General features: G+C 40.5%; 1 protein-coding gene across 7 annotated transcripts in view; it reads left to right on the top strand.

The window, feature by feature from the left end:
* The window catches only part of adcy7 (adenylate cyclase 7), a 173,507-nt gene extending 166,424 nt beyond the window's left edge, over nucleotides 1-7,083 (top strand). For all 7 annotated transcript variants that reach the window (XM_059992886.1, XM_059992885.1, XM_059992880.1 and 4 more), the window contains one exon: nucleotides 3,028-7,083. In XM_059992886.1, coding sequence (XP_059848869.1) covers nucleotides 3,028-3,159 — 132 coding nt within the window. In that variant the 3' untranslated portion in view covers nucleotides 3,160-7,083. The remainder of the gene's footprint in view (nucleotides 1-3,027) is intronic.
* Nucleotides 7,084-14,356: the final 7,273 nt, after the last annotated feature.

The raw sequence follows: 14,356 nt of genomic DNA, 5'->3' as shown, positions 1-14,356 counted from the left end.
TCATGAAACAAGCAAAGTGAACTGAAAATTGAAGGTAATTGTGAATATTTAGATTTTTTTGAAGAAATTTAAGAAAAGGCACAGCATTAAAATTTTAAAGTGTACAAAAATCTAGTACCAGAACAAATCTAACAGAACAGAAGAGAGCCTAAAGAGCAAAGCTCCAGAGATCAAGACAACTAAGAGGTGGTCACAGGAGGTAGGGGAACGGTTACATGATTGCCTTGTGTCAGTGGACTGGGTCGTGTTCATGTACTCACTGAGGATCTGAATGATTACACCAGCGTTATGACAGCCTTGATTAAAACAGCTGGAGATGAGTGTGTCTCCATAAAATTTTCCCCATTCAGAAGCCCTGGATGAACAATAAATTTGTGGAGAGCCCGATAAGAGGCATTCAAGTTTGGAGAACTAAAAGTGCTCCAAAAGGTGCAGCATCTCTGGCGTGAAGTGGAGATTCCGGACTATACTGGATCCAAAGAGGGGTGCTTGACAGCTGTGACAGGGTTTGAATGCCATAACCTCCTACAAAGTTAAATCTTGCGACATGGGGGACAAAAGAGTTTCACTTCCAGATGAATTCAATGCCTTCTATGCTCACTTTGACCACCAGAACAGAGAGGAACCATCGCTCACTCCCACGTCTCCTGATGATCCTTTGCTCTCAGTATCTGAAGATGATGTGCAGGCTGCCTTCAAGAGAGTAAATCTAAGGAAAGCATCCAGTCCGACAGAGTACCTTGCTGAGTACTGAAGACCTGTGCTGACCAACTGGCTAGTGTATTCACGGATATCTTCAACCTTGCACTCCAGCAATGTGTGGTACCCACCTGCTACAAGTAGACTTCAATCATACTGGTGCCCAAGAAGAGCCTGGTTATCTGCTTCAATGACTAGCGCCCAGTGGCACTGACATCTACAGTGATGAAGTGCTTTGAGAGGCTGGTGCTGAAATATATCAGCTCCTGTCTGATGGCAATTTGGATCCACTCTAATTTGCCTACTGAAGCAACAGCTCTGCAGCAGGTGGCATCTCGTTGGCTCTTCACGCAACCATGGATCATTTGGACATCAAAGATGGATACATCAGGATGTTCTTTATCGATTATAGCTCACCATTTAATACCATCATCCCCTCAAACCTAATCAGTGAACTCCAAGACCTGGGCTTCAACACCTCTTTGTGCAATTTGATCCTCGATTTCCTCACTTGCAGACCTCAGTCAGTTCGGATTGGCAACAGCGTCTCCTCCGCAATCTCCATCAGCACAGGAGCATCACAGGGATGTGTATTTAGCCCCCGTTCCACTCACTTTACACTTATGACTGTGTGGCTAAGTGCAGCTGCAGCACCATATTCTTCAAGTTCATTGATGACACCACTGTTGTGGGCTGTATCAAAGGGGGTGGGTGATGAGTCAGCATACAGAAGGGAGATGGAAAACTTGGCTGAGTGGTGTCATAACAAAAAACTCTCACTTAATGTTAGCATAACCCAGGAAATGATTGTAGAATTCAGGAGAGGGAAATCAGAGGTCCATGATTCATTATTCATCAGAGGATCAGAGGTGGAGAGGGTCAGTACTTTAAATTCCTGTGTGTCACCCTTAGAGGACCTGTCCTGGACCCATTATATAAACGTAATTGCAAAGAAAGCACAACAGCACCTCTACTTCTTCAGGAGTCTGTAGAGATTCGGGATGTTATCAAAAACCTTGACAAACTTCTATAGATGTGTGGTGCATTACAGGCTGGTATGGGAACATCAATGCCTTTGAGTGGAAAATCCTACAAAAAGTAGTGGATTTGGCCCAGAACATCACGGGTAAAATCATTGAGCACATCTACATGAAATGTTGCCGTAGATAAGTAACATCCATCATCAAAGATCTTCACCACCCAGCCATGCTCTTCTCTCGCTACTGCCATCGGGTAGAAGGTAGAAGAGCCTCAGGGCTTGTACCACCAGGTTCGAGGACAGTTACTACCCCTCAACCATCAGGCTCTTGAACAAAAGAGTACAACTATACTCATCTGTTGAGCTGTTCTTATAACCAATGATCTCACTTTAAGGACTCTTTAATTTATTTCATGCTTTTGTTATTTATTTATATTTGCATTTGCACAGTTTGTTGTTCATTGATCCTGTTTACTGTTACTGTTCTATAGATTTGTTGAGTATGCCTGCAGGAGAAAGAATCTCAGGGTTGTATGTGGTGACATGTATGTACACTGATAATAAATTTTACTTTGAACTTTTGAAGTCTATGATGCTGATTGTTTTTATACCTTACATAATTCCCCCCCCACACAAAAAATACAATATAAAGACAGTGTAATCAAAACACAGCATCGTAGGCGGAGACTGAAAGGCTGTCATTGTTTGTAGTTGTTCAACAGCTGATTCGGATATTCTCCCGATGTTGCTGTGCTACTTTTGTTACTCTGCACATATTATATTTTCAGTATAGTAATCTTATGTAATAATTTTAATGCTAAGTACACATGTGTGATGAACTAATGTAAGACAAAGGCAGCTTACCAGTAGTAGATAAATTCAGTGTGGGAAATGATGGTGAACCTAATCTATCTCATTATATATTCCAAAATACAAAAAAAATCCAAAATCTGTAACACATCTGGCCCCAACCATTTTGGATAAGGTTACTCAATCTGTAGTATAACTTTTGTTATAGGAATAAGATAGTTCCAACATAGTTTTATTCAATAACTAGAATAACTTACAAGATTACATTTAGTTTGCAAGAAAAGGAGAATAAGAGGTGTGATCTTATTGGAAAAGATATAGATGTGATGGGTAGATTTCAACTAGGACCTCAGATGAAGGACGTTATTGTCAACTATCAAGGGACTCAGGAAAGTAGGGCAGGTGTGTTTGACTGTTTTGGTGGGAGTAAGGTCAGGGGAACTATAGTGGGTTTCTGGACAAGCTTAGAGAAAACAAGAGGGGAGATCAGAAAATTGCTAGTAGACTTGTGCCCTGATATCACTATTTTCTAATTTTAGGTGACAGAAGAAACTTGCAATGTTTTGCGAAAACTAGGATATTCTTGTGAATCTCGAGGACTAATCAGCGTGAAAGGGAAAGGGGATCTACAGACTTACTTTCTGTGCACTGACATGAACAAGTCACACTGAATCTGACCATATACCAAGTCACTCACACTGAATGCAAAATGGACTACTGAGTTCTAGTAGCAGAAAGTGATATTTCCATTCACCAAAAGATTGCCAGTTGCACTGTAGGCATTTATATGTATTTTTAAGAAAAGTGTCAGCAATAAGTGTTATTTTCAAATATGAAAAACACAAGATTAATATTGAGATTTTTATTTAAAATTTGAGATACAAGAAACTTTTAAAATAACTGTGTGGTTGTTTCATGATCTCTTAAAACACATTAAATTCCACTGCCTATTGTAATACGGATGATAATACAGAAGCTATACTTGGAAAATGCATTCAGTCCAATTTTGTTTAAATTGTGGCAGTAAGTCTTTTGCTGTGTTTTAGGTCTGAATTATAATGTACATATAAATATGATACAAATGGATTGCAACATTGTAAATGCATGTGATGCCATGGAGATGTTTATATAATTTTTTTGGACTTTGAAACTGAACAAATGCATTGTCAACAGGATTGTTCTTGTCTAATCAGCAGAGTTGTTACATTACATAAACGTGCTCTTATCTGTGTTCACTTTTTTAAAATAGTTTTGAGAGCTGTAAACTGTACTGCCACAATAAGTCAATAATGTAGTGCTTATTAACAGCTATTACGAAGTTCAAGTCTGTCTTTATTTATATTCATTTCTCCATTATCGTTTGCTAACAAAAATCACTTCAGACATAGTGCTTGTTAGGGATTATCCTGAAGTTATGTAAGTATGTAAATATAGCAGATATTAATTCGAAGAAGAACCAGTCTTCTGTTCATAATTGTAAATTGCTAGCAGTAAATTGAAGTTAATCTGGCCCACAGACTAACATATATGGTTTGCAAAACAGTGACCATGAGATGTTTACATGTGAGTTGAATAAAGCGGTTGTGTTAATTGCCCTGCAGCAATCCAGGCAACTATGGGCTGAAATAATTTGCATCATTTTAAATAAGTTCAAGTGAGTTTGCAATAAGGAAAAATATTTGAATGTTCAAAGTTGTCTCCCACTGTAGATATGCAACTCGAAGGAAGTGTTGTCAACCCAAAGTATTAAGGGTATTGATGTTATTCTAACTATTGAAACCATATTAAATCACCTAATCATAGATCTTAAGTGTACAGTATAAAAATGTGATGTACTTGAGGGTTTGTGAGTCTCCACTGAGATTGTCTCCAGAATGATGCCTGCATGTTGTGGAGAATAAAGACTTCTGTATCACCAGCTTCATTATCTCGCCAGTGACTTCGTTCACAGTCACCACATTTGGGGGCTTGTCCGGGATACGTTCATGACCCATTGTGTGGCCAGTGACTAAAGCAGTAGTACCCAACTTAGATCTCTTCAGGTCAATGATCATGGGATCACAAAATATCAAAGAACACGGCAAAGAGCTGAACTGGGTGGTATAAAAGTGTAAGAGAGTGTGTGTGTGTGTGTGTGTGTGTGTGTGTGTAAGGTACTAGACATTTTTAGGTAGCTGGATGAGACAGAGTCACCTGTTGTGAAAGTGGTTACTGACCATTTGGGACATCAGAGGAGTGCATGTATACTTCGGGAGTCTGCATAATTGTTTGTGAGTGTGTATATGTATTTTAAGAATAAGTTTTTAAATTTTAGAGTAACAGATTTTTGTATGAAAGGAAATACAACAGGCATCAATGAGTTCAGTGGCACAGAAGTGGAATATTGCTGAGTACGTACTCTGTGGTTTTTAAATATGTACTGTTTAATTTTACCCATCCCTTATATTTTGCTTAATATGGTAATTAGTGTGGAAATATTTGAGGGAGAAGTTATACCCACGCATATCTGTTGGGATGGCCCATACTGAGGTCAGGCAATGACAGATCGGGAATCCTGATGATCCGAGCCAGCCCTTGACCTTGATTACTATCATTCACAAGCCCTTCACCCCCAGGGAAAACCAGACCATTTTGTCCGAGCTGCCCTCACCTAAAATCCTTTGTGGGAATTCAGAATTGTGTCACAAGCTTGAAGAAATGACTGAAATTCACCAGATCTATCCCACAGATATACGGTGCATGTACCCGAATGAAGTGCCCAAAGAATATGTGGGACAATGTGGCCCAAGGAGTGCAAGATGGTCCATGGGTAACTAGCAGAATGCCAGTAACAAAGAGAGAGGAAGTTAAGGGGGAAGTTGAGGCAGCGACTGAGAGGAGGTGAGAGTAACTGGCATGATGATGTCAGTGATTCAGAGAGCAGATGAGGCTGCCATGGATTATGTGGAGTGTAAATATGTGAGGAGTACTCAGGGCTGGGCAAAATGTGACTGTGATTGAAGTCACTGGAGAGATACTGAAGCTGATATAGACGTCTTTATTTGTCACAGCAAGCGGGTATCACTCTGGAGACTCACACACGCAAAGGTACCTCACATTTCTATATCCTTAAGATCAATGGTAATAGTAGATGTTTCAATACGGCTTCAATAGTTACAATGATGTTGACAATTTTAATACTTTGAGTTGACAGGGCTTCTTTTGATTTGCATTACCTACAGTGGGAGATGCTTCTGAATGTTCAAATACCTTTTCTAATTGCAAGCTTCCCTGAACTTATTTACAATGGCACAAATTACCCATAGTGGACCAGGTTCCTGCAGGGCAATTAACACAACCCCATTGTCTAACGCATCTGCAAGTATCTCGGGGTACCATTTTGCAAACATATCTTTTGGTCTGAGGGCCATATAATTTCAATTTACTGCTTGTAATTTACAATAAGAACTGAGGAATGATTCTTCCTCGAATTAGTATCTGCATAACTCCAGAATACTCCCTTGCAGTGCCAAAGTTGCTTCATAAAATCATGTTACTGTAGCTAAATCATTAGAAGCGTCTGAAGCGAAGGTACATATGTTTTTACAAGATAGGATATTTTTAAAAGATCAGCAAATTGAGGGCTATGAGGAACTTGCACAGAAAAGGAGTTGAGGCCAGCATGGATCGGCCATGAATACAATGAATGGCAGGGCAGGAAGCTTACACTCCTATTTTCTTACGTGTTCTTGTGAACTACATGTTGCATTTTCATAATGCTGCTGCCTTATTTTTTCAAAGATGTTGTGTCTCAGCATTTAAAAACTACTCAAGCAACTCTTTATTGACCCTTGATGTTAGTGCAATGTTGCTCTCTAACCAATTACTGTGTAATTTCTTTAACAGTATAGTGTTCAAAAAATGTTTCATGACTGAAACAATGTTGTAGAGTTTTACTTAATATGTGATCTTTTGACTGCATAGTGAAGTATCTTTGGTGTAATATGTGATTATGAAATGCATGAATTTCACTTTTAAGTTGAATAATGTGTGTGATTCTAAACACACTGTCTTAACTATTAACCAGTCTTATAAAAGTAAAATATAGTTGATAAGTATGGTACAGTCTTTTATTATTGTTACAGAATTTTTTCAACATTTTGTTGAGGAACCGCCTTAGATTGTTGAGCACTGTCATATTGTTTTTCATAGAGATGAGGAAAATATTTTCAATTTATTTGTTTTATTTTGTATTTTTAATACCAGCTCATTAATTCTGGCTTTGATGATATGACTGTTATCTCAACTGTGTTGATAAGATGACAATTGAGTTGAAGAATTCTAGAAAAGTATGCACTGTATTTTAGGAAAAGAACAAAATTTAATGGATTTTAAAATTCTACTGTTAGCATAAAAGTACAAGAGAAGCTTTCTTTTTTGTCATTTTCTGTGTTGCATCATTGCTTGCAAATGGGTGAAGTACATTTTTATGAATAATGAAGTAACAAACTTTTCTGATGATTCTGAGGAACTGTAACAATAAATCAGATCTGCAGCAGTACATGTTGAAATCATTGATATTCAGGGAACTTGAATAAAGATTAATTGACTTTGAATATGCTTAAAGATTAAATTTTCCACAGCAACAACACATATAGATAGTATCTTTAACATAAATGAGTCCTCAGGAAAACTAACAAACTGTTATACAGTGTGTTAAGGAGATAATGATGGTGCATCAACTTGGCCAAGGTCTAAGAGAAAAAGAAGTAGATGTAAATTAGTTTTTGAAGGGAGCCAGCCAAGGGCCTTGGCAACTGAACGCAGAGCCATCAATTAAAATTGGAAATATCCAAGAGGCCAGAATTGGAGGAACTTGGAGAGTTGTAGGCCTGGTAGTGGTGATTTATATAAGAAGAGAGATCAAGGGATTTGAAAGTTAGGATGAGTATTGTTAAACTGAGGCAATGTTTTGCTGGAGGCCATTGTAAACAATGGCTGAAATATAAAAGGGTTGTAATGTCGAGGGATTGAAAGGTTTATCACATGATGAGTGACGGTTCTTGGCAAGTACTTATTGGAATTCAGAAAAATGAGGGGATCTCATTGAAACCTATTGAATCTTGAAATGCCTCAGTAGTGAGGATGTTTCATAAGGTATGGTAATCTAAGACCAGAGAACACAACTCTTAAAATCGAGGGACATCCTTTTAGAAAAGAAGAGGAATTTCTTTAGTCAGAGAGTGGTGAATCTCTGGAATTTGTTGCCACAGGCAGCTGTGGAGGCCAAAACTTTACAGATATTTAAGGGAGAAGTTGACATATTTGGATTAGTCAGGGCCTGAAGGGATATGGGGAGAAGGCAGGAGATTGGGGCAAGATTCAAGATTGTTTAATGTTTAGTGTGTATGTGTGTGTGTGTGTGTGTGTATGTATGTGTGTCTGTTTGTATACATATAAAAAAATTAAAGGTTCCTTAATAGACAATAGACAGTTGGTGCAGAAGTAGACCATTGGGCCCTTCGAGCCTGCACCGCCATTTTGAGATCATGGCTGATCATCTGCTATCAATACCCGGTTCCTGCCTTGTCCACATATCCCTTGATTCCCCTATCCATAAGATACCTATCTAGCTCCTTCTTGAAAGCATCCAGAGAATTGGCCTCCACTACCTTCCGAGGCAGTGCATGCCAGACCCCCACAACTCTCTGGGAGAAGAAGTTTTTCCTTAACTCTGTCCTAAATGACTTACCCCTTATTCTCAAACCATGCCCTCTGGTACTGGACTCTCCCAGCATTTGGAACATATTTCCTGCCTCTATCTTGTCCAATCCCTTAATAATCTTATATGTTGCAATCAGATCCCCTCTCAATCTCCTTAATTCCAGCGTGTACAAGCCCAGTCTCTCTAACCTCTGCGTAAGACAGTCCAGACATCCCAAGAATTAACCTCGTGAATCTATGCTGCACTTCCTCTATAGCCAGGATGTCCTTCCTTAACCCTGGAGACAAAAACTGTACACGATACTGCAGGTGTGATCTCACCAGGGCTCTGTACAAATGCAAGAGGATTTCCTTGCTCTTGTACTCAATTCCCTTTGTAATAAAGGCCAACATTCCATTAGTCTTCTTCACTGCCTGCTGCACTTGCTCATTCACCTTCAGTGACTGATGAACAAGGACTCCTAGATCTCTTTGTATTTCTCCCTTACCTAACTCTACACCGTTCAGAGAATAATCTGCCTTCCTGTTCTTACTCCCAAAGTGGATAACCTCACATTTATTCACATTAAATGTCATCTGCCAAGTATCTGCCCACTCACCCAGCCTATCCAAGTCACCCTGAATTCTCCTAACATCCTCATCACATGTCGCACTGCCACCCAGCTTAGTATCATCAGCAAATTTGCTGGTGTTATTCTCAATGTCTTCATCTACATCATTGACGTAAATTGTAAACAGCTGTGGTCCCAATACCGAGCCCTGTGATACCCCAGTAGTCACCACCTGCCTTTCCGAGAAACACCCATTCACTGCTACCCTTTGCTTTCTATCTGCCAACCAGTTTTCTATCCATGTCAATGTCTTCCCCCTGATGCCCTGAGCTTTGATTTTACCCACCAATCTCCTATGTGGGACCTTATCAAATGCCTTCTGATAATCGAGGTACCCTACATCCACTGGATCTCCCCCGTCTAACTTCCTGGTTACATCCTCGAAAAACTCCAATAGATTAGTCAAGCATGATTTACCCTTGGTAAATCCATGCTGGCTCAGCCCAATCCTATCACTACTATCTAGATATGCCACTATTTCATCCTTAATAATGGACTCTAGCATTTTCCCACCACCGATGTCATGCTGACAGGTCGATAGATCTCTGTTTTCTCCCTCCCTCCTTTCTTAAAAAGTGGGATAACATTAGCCATTCTCCAATCCTCAGGAACTGATCCTGAATCTAAGGAACATTGGAAAATCATTACCAATGCATCCACAATTTCCAGGGCCACCTCCTTTAGTACCCTAGGATGCAGACCATCTGGACCTGGGGATTTATCAGCCTTCAGTCCCATCAGTCTTCTCATCACCGTTTCCTTCCTAATGTCAATCTGTTTCATTTTGTCTGTTACCCTATGTCCTTGGCCCATCCACACATCTGGGAGATTGCTTGTGTCTTCCTTAATGTAAACAGATCTAAAGTACTCATTAAATTCTTCTGCCATTTCTCTGTTTCCCATAACAATTTCACCCAATTCATTCTTCAAGGGCCCAACATTGTTCTTAACTATCTTCTTTCTCTTCACATACCTAAAAAAGCTTTTGCTATCTTCCTTTATATTCCTGGTTAGCTTGCGTTCGTACCTCATTTTTTCTCCCCGTATTGCCTTTTTAGTTAAGTTCTGTTGTTCCTTAAAAACTTCCAATCATCTGTCCTCCCACTCACCTTAGCTCTGTCATACTTCCTTTTTTTTAATGCTCTGACTTCCTTTGTCAACCACTATGGCCCCTTTCCCCCCTTTGAATCCTTCCTTCTCTGGGGGATGAACTGATTTTGCACCTTGTGCATTATTCCCAAGAATACCTGCCATTGCTGTTCCACTGTCTTTTCTGCAAGGCTATCCGTCCAGTCAACTTTGGCCAGCTCCTCCCTCATGGCTCCATATTTTCCCCTGTTCAACTGCAACACTGACACCTCTGAGCTGCCCTTATCCTTCTCAAATTGCAGTTAAAAGCTTATCATATTGTGATCACTACCTCCTAATGGCTCCTTTACTGCAAGATCGCTTAACAAATCCTGTTCATTACATAACACTAAATCCAGAATAGTCTTGTCCCTGGTCGGCTCTCGTACAAGCTGTTCCAAGAATGGATCCCGTAGGCACTCTACAAACTCCCTATCCTGTGGTCCAGCACCAACCTGATTCTCCCAGTTCACCTGCATGTTGAAATCCCCCACAACTACTGCGACATTACCTTTGCCACGTGCCAATGTTAACTCCCTATTCAACTTGCACCCAATATCCATGCTACTGTTTGGTGGCCTGTAGACAACACCCATTTGGGTCCTTTTGCCCTTACTGTTCCTCAGTTCTATCCACACAGACTCTACTTCTCCTGACCCTATGTCCCCCCTTGCAAAGGACTGAATCTCATTCCTCACCAACAGGGCCACCCCACCCCCTCTGCACACATTTCTGTCCCTACGATAGTATGTATACCCTTGTACATTCATTTCCCAGGTCTGATCTCCCTGCAGCCATGTCTCCATTATCCCAACAACATCATAGTTACCCATTCGCACCTGGGCTTCAAGCTCATCCACCTTATTTCTGACACTTCGTGCATTCAGATATAGAATTTTTAGCCCATTTCTCCTCTCTTTGTTTGAATTGCTGCCTATTGTGCTTAACCCAGCTCCCTGAACTCCCATCGGGCTATATGCCCCTAGAATTTTGTTGTCCTTCCTAAATTTACTTATTCTTTCAATGCATTTAACTTCATGTTCCATCAGACCATCCCTCTGTACATGTGTCCTCCTTATCACTTGTTCCGCCTCACCTTTCTCTACTACACACTTAATATTCCGGAACTGTGTAGTCCCCAGCTGTCCTTTATTCTTCCTCTCGCTGTCCTCTCTCACATTCTGGATCCCTGCCCCCTGCAAATTTAGTTTAAACCCTCCCCCCCAAGAAGCACGAGCAAACTTCCCTGCAAGAATGTTAGTAGCGCTCCAGTTCAGGTGTAAACCGTCCCTTCGGAACAGATCCCACCTTCCCTGGAACAAAGTCCAATTATCTACAAACCTGAAGCCCTTCCTCCTGCACCATCCTCTCAGCCACGTATTAATCTTTATAATCTTCTTGTTCCTTGCCTTAAGGTTGTTATAACTTGGTGTGGTAGTCCTCATGCAGGATTCTCTAAAGGTTACTCTGCAGGTTGAATCAGAAGTGAGGACTAGAATAGAAAAGCAAGGATGTAATGTTGAACCTTTATAAAGCACTGGTGAGACCTCACTTGGGAGTAGTGTGAGCAGCTTTGAGCCCCTTATTTAAGGAAAGATGTGCAGATATCGGAGCATGTTCAGATGAGGTTCATGAGAATGATTCCAGGAATGAAAGGGTCATCATATGAGCAGCAATTGAAGGCTCGGACTGTACTCGCTGAAATTTAGAAGAATGAGGGAGGATCTCATTGAAATCAATTGAAAATTGAAGGGTCTAGATAGAGTGGATGTGAAAAGTATGTTTCCTTTGGTGGGATAAGTCCAGGATCAGAGGAAATAGCCTCAAAATAGAAGGATGTCCATTTAGAACAGATAAGGAGAAATTTCTTTAGCCAGAGAGTGGTGACACTGGAATTCATTGCCAGAGACGGCTGTGGAGGCCAAGTCACTTTTTAAATTAGCAATGGCATATGTTTCTGGGAAAAAAATGAGAAAGGTTTAGGACATGTGTATTCCAAAAATGAAGAAATACTCTAATAGTAAAATAGTACAACCATGGCTGACAAAGGAAGTGAAAGCCATTGTAAAAACAAAAGAAAGGGCATACAACAAAACAAAAATTAGTGGGAAGATAGAGGATGGGGACATTTTTAAAAACCTACAGAGATCAACTAAAAGTATCATTAGAAGGGAAGAGATGAAATATGAAAGTAAGCTAGTAAATAAAATTAAAGTGGATAGCAAAAGTTTTTTTCAAGTACGTTAAAAATAAAAGAGAAATGAGAGTAAATATAGGACTGTGAGAAAATGAGGCAGGTGAATAATAATGGGGACAAAAAGATAGTTGATGAACTAAATGAGTATTTTGCATTGGTCTTCATTGTGGCGGATACTAGCAGTACGCCTGATTTGTAATGTGCAAAGGATGAGAAATTGGTGCACTTACTAGTACAAGAGAGAAGATGCTCAAAAGCTGAAAGACCTAAAGGTACACAAGTCACCCAGACCAGATGGACTGCATCCTATGGCTCTGAAAGAGGTTGTGTTGGAGATTGTGGTGGCATTAGAAATGATCTTTCGGAAATCATTGGACTCTGGCATGGTGCCAGAGGACTGGAAAATTGCAAATGTCACTCCATTCTTTAAGAAAGGAGAAAGGCAGCAGAAAGGAAATTATAGACCAGTTAACCTGACCTCAATGGTTGAGAAGATGTTAGAGTCAATTGTTAAGGATGAGGTGATGGAGTACTTGGTGACACAGGACAAGTCAGCATGGTTTCCTTCAGGGAAAATCCTGCCTGACAAACCTGTTGGAATTCTTTGAGGAGAATACAAATAGGATAGAGAAAGGGGATGTAGTGTATGTTGTATATTTGGATTTTCAGAAGGCCTTTGACAAGATGACACACATGAGGCTGTTTACCAATTTAAGAGCCATGGTATTACAGGACAGTTACTAACATGGTTAGAGCAATGGCTGATTGGTAGGAGACAGTGAGTGGGAACAAAAGGATCATTTTCTGGTTGGCTGCCAGTGACTAGTGGTGTTTTGCAGGGATCAGTGTTGGGACTGCTTCTTGTTATGCTCTGTATCAATGATTTAGATGATGGAATAGATGGCTTTTTTGCCAAGTTTGCAGATGATATGAAGATTGGTGGAGGGGCAGGTAGTGTTGAGGAAACAGGTAGGCTACAGAAGGACTTAGACCGATTAGGAGAATGGGCAAAAAAGTGGCAAATGAAATACAATGTTGGAAAATGCATGGTCATGCACTTTGGGAGTAGAAATAAATGTGTGGACTATTTTATAAATGGGTAGAAAATACAGGAATCTGAGATCAGAGGGACTTAGGAGTCCTTGTGCAGAACAACTTGAAGGTTAACTTGCAGATTGAGTCAGTGGTAAGGAAGGCAAATCCCATGTTAACGTTCATTTCAAGAGGTCTTAAATACAAGAGCAGGGATGTGAAGCTGAGGCTTTATAAGACACTGGTGAGGCCTCACCTTGAGTATTGTGAACAGTTTTGGGTTCCTCATCTTAGGGAAGATGTGCTGACATTGGAGAGGGTCCAGAGGAGGTTCACAGGGATGATTCCAGGAATGAAATTGTTCTCATATGACCATTTGATGGCTCTGGGTCTGTACTCACTGGAATTCAGAAGGATGGGGTGGGGGGTGAAATCTCATTGAAACCTTTTGAATGTTGAAAGGCCCGGACAGAGTAGATGTAGAAAGGATGTTTCCCATGGTGGGAGAGTCTAGGACAAGGGGGCAGAGCCTCAGGATGGAGGGGCGCTGTTTCAAAACAGAGATGCGGTGAAATTTCTTTAGCCAGAATGGTGCATTTGTGGAACTTGTTGCCACCTGCAGCTGTGGAGGCCAGGTCGTATTTAAGGCAGAGATTGATAGATTCTTGATTGGTCAGGGCATCAAAGGTTACGGGGAGAAGGCCGGGAACTGGGGTTGAGGAGGAGATATAAAAAAAAAGGATCAGCCGTGATTGAATGGCAGAGCAGACTCAATGGGCCAGATGGACTAATACTGCTCCTATGTCTTATATATAAAAATGGGAGTGAGACAAATGGTCCAAGAGCAGGGTTGGTGGGATCCTTCATGACCCCTTTCAGGCACATTTCTGTATAAATGTTCTTGATGGCCAGTAGGCTGATGCTGGTGATGTGCTGGGCAGTTTTGGCTTCCCTTTGTAGAGGATGAAAAATGGTAAGTTTAACTGGCTTTCTTAATCAAGTCCTCTGAATTGCTATCCTGTAGTTTTAGAAAAGTTAATAGCACATTTGTTTCTTAAGCTGACTCTAGGGATGCTTTAATTGTTCACTTTTACACACTTCTTCTTTGAAACTAGCTATAGACTGACCTAATGATTATATTGATGATTTTTTTTTTGCTGAGGAGGGAGAAGGTGGTGCAAATATTTGAACATCCTG

This window comes from Hypanus sabinus, chromosome 17 (genome assembly GCF_030144855.1).
Source record: "Hypanus sabinus isolate sHypSab1 chromosome 17, sHypSab1.hap1, whole genome shotgun sequence".
NCBI lineage: Eukaryota > Metazoa > Chordata > Chondrichthyes > Myliobatiformes > Dasyatidae > Hypanus > Hypanus sabinus.
The sequence above is the reverse complement of the archived record's forward strand: the minus strand, read 5'-3'. Positions and strand labels throughout refer to the sequence as shown.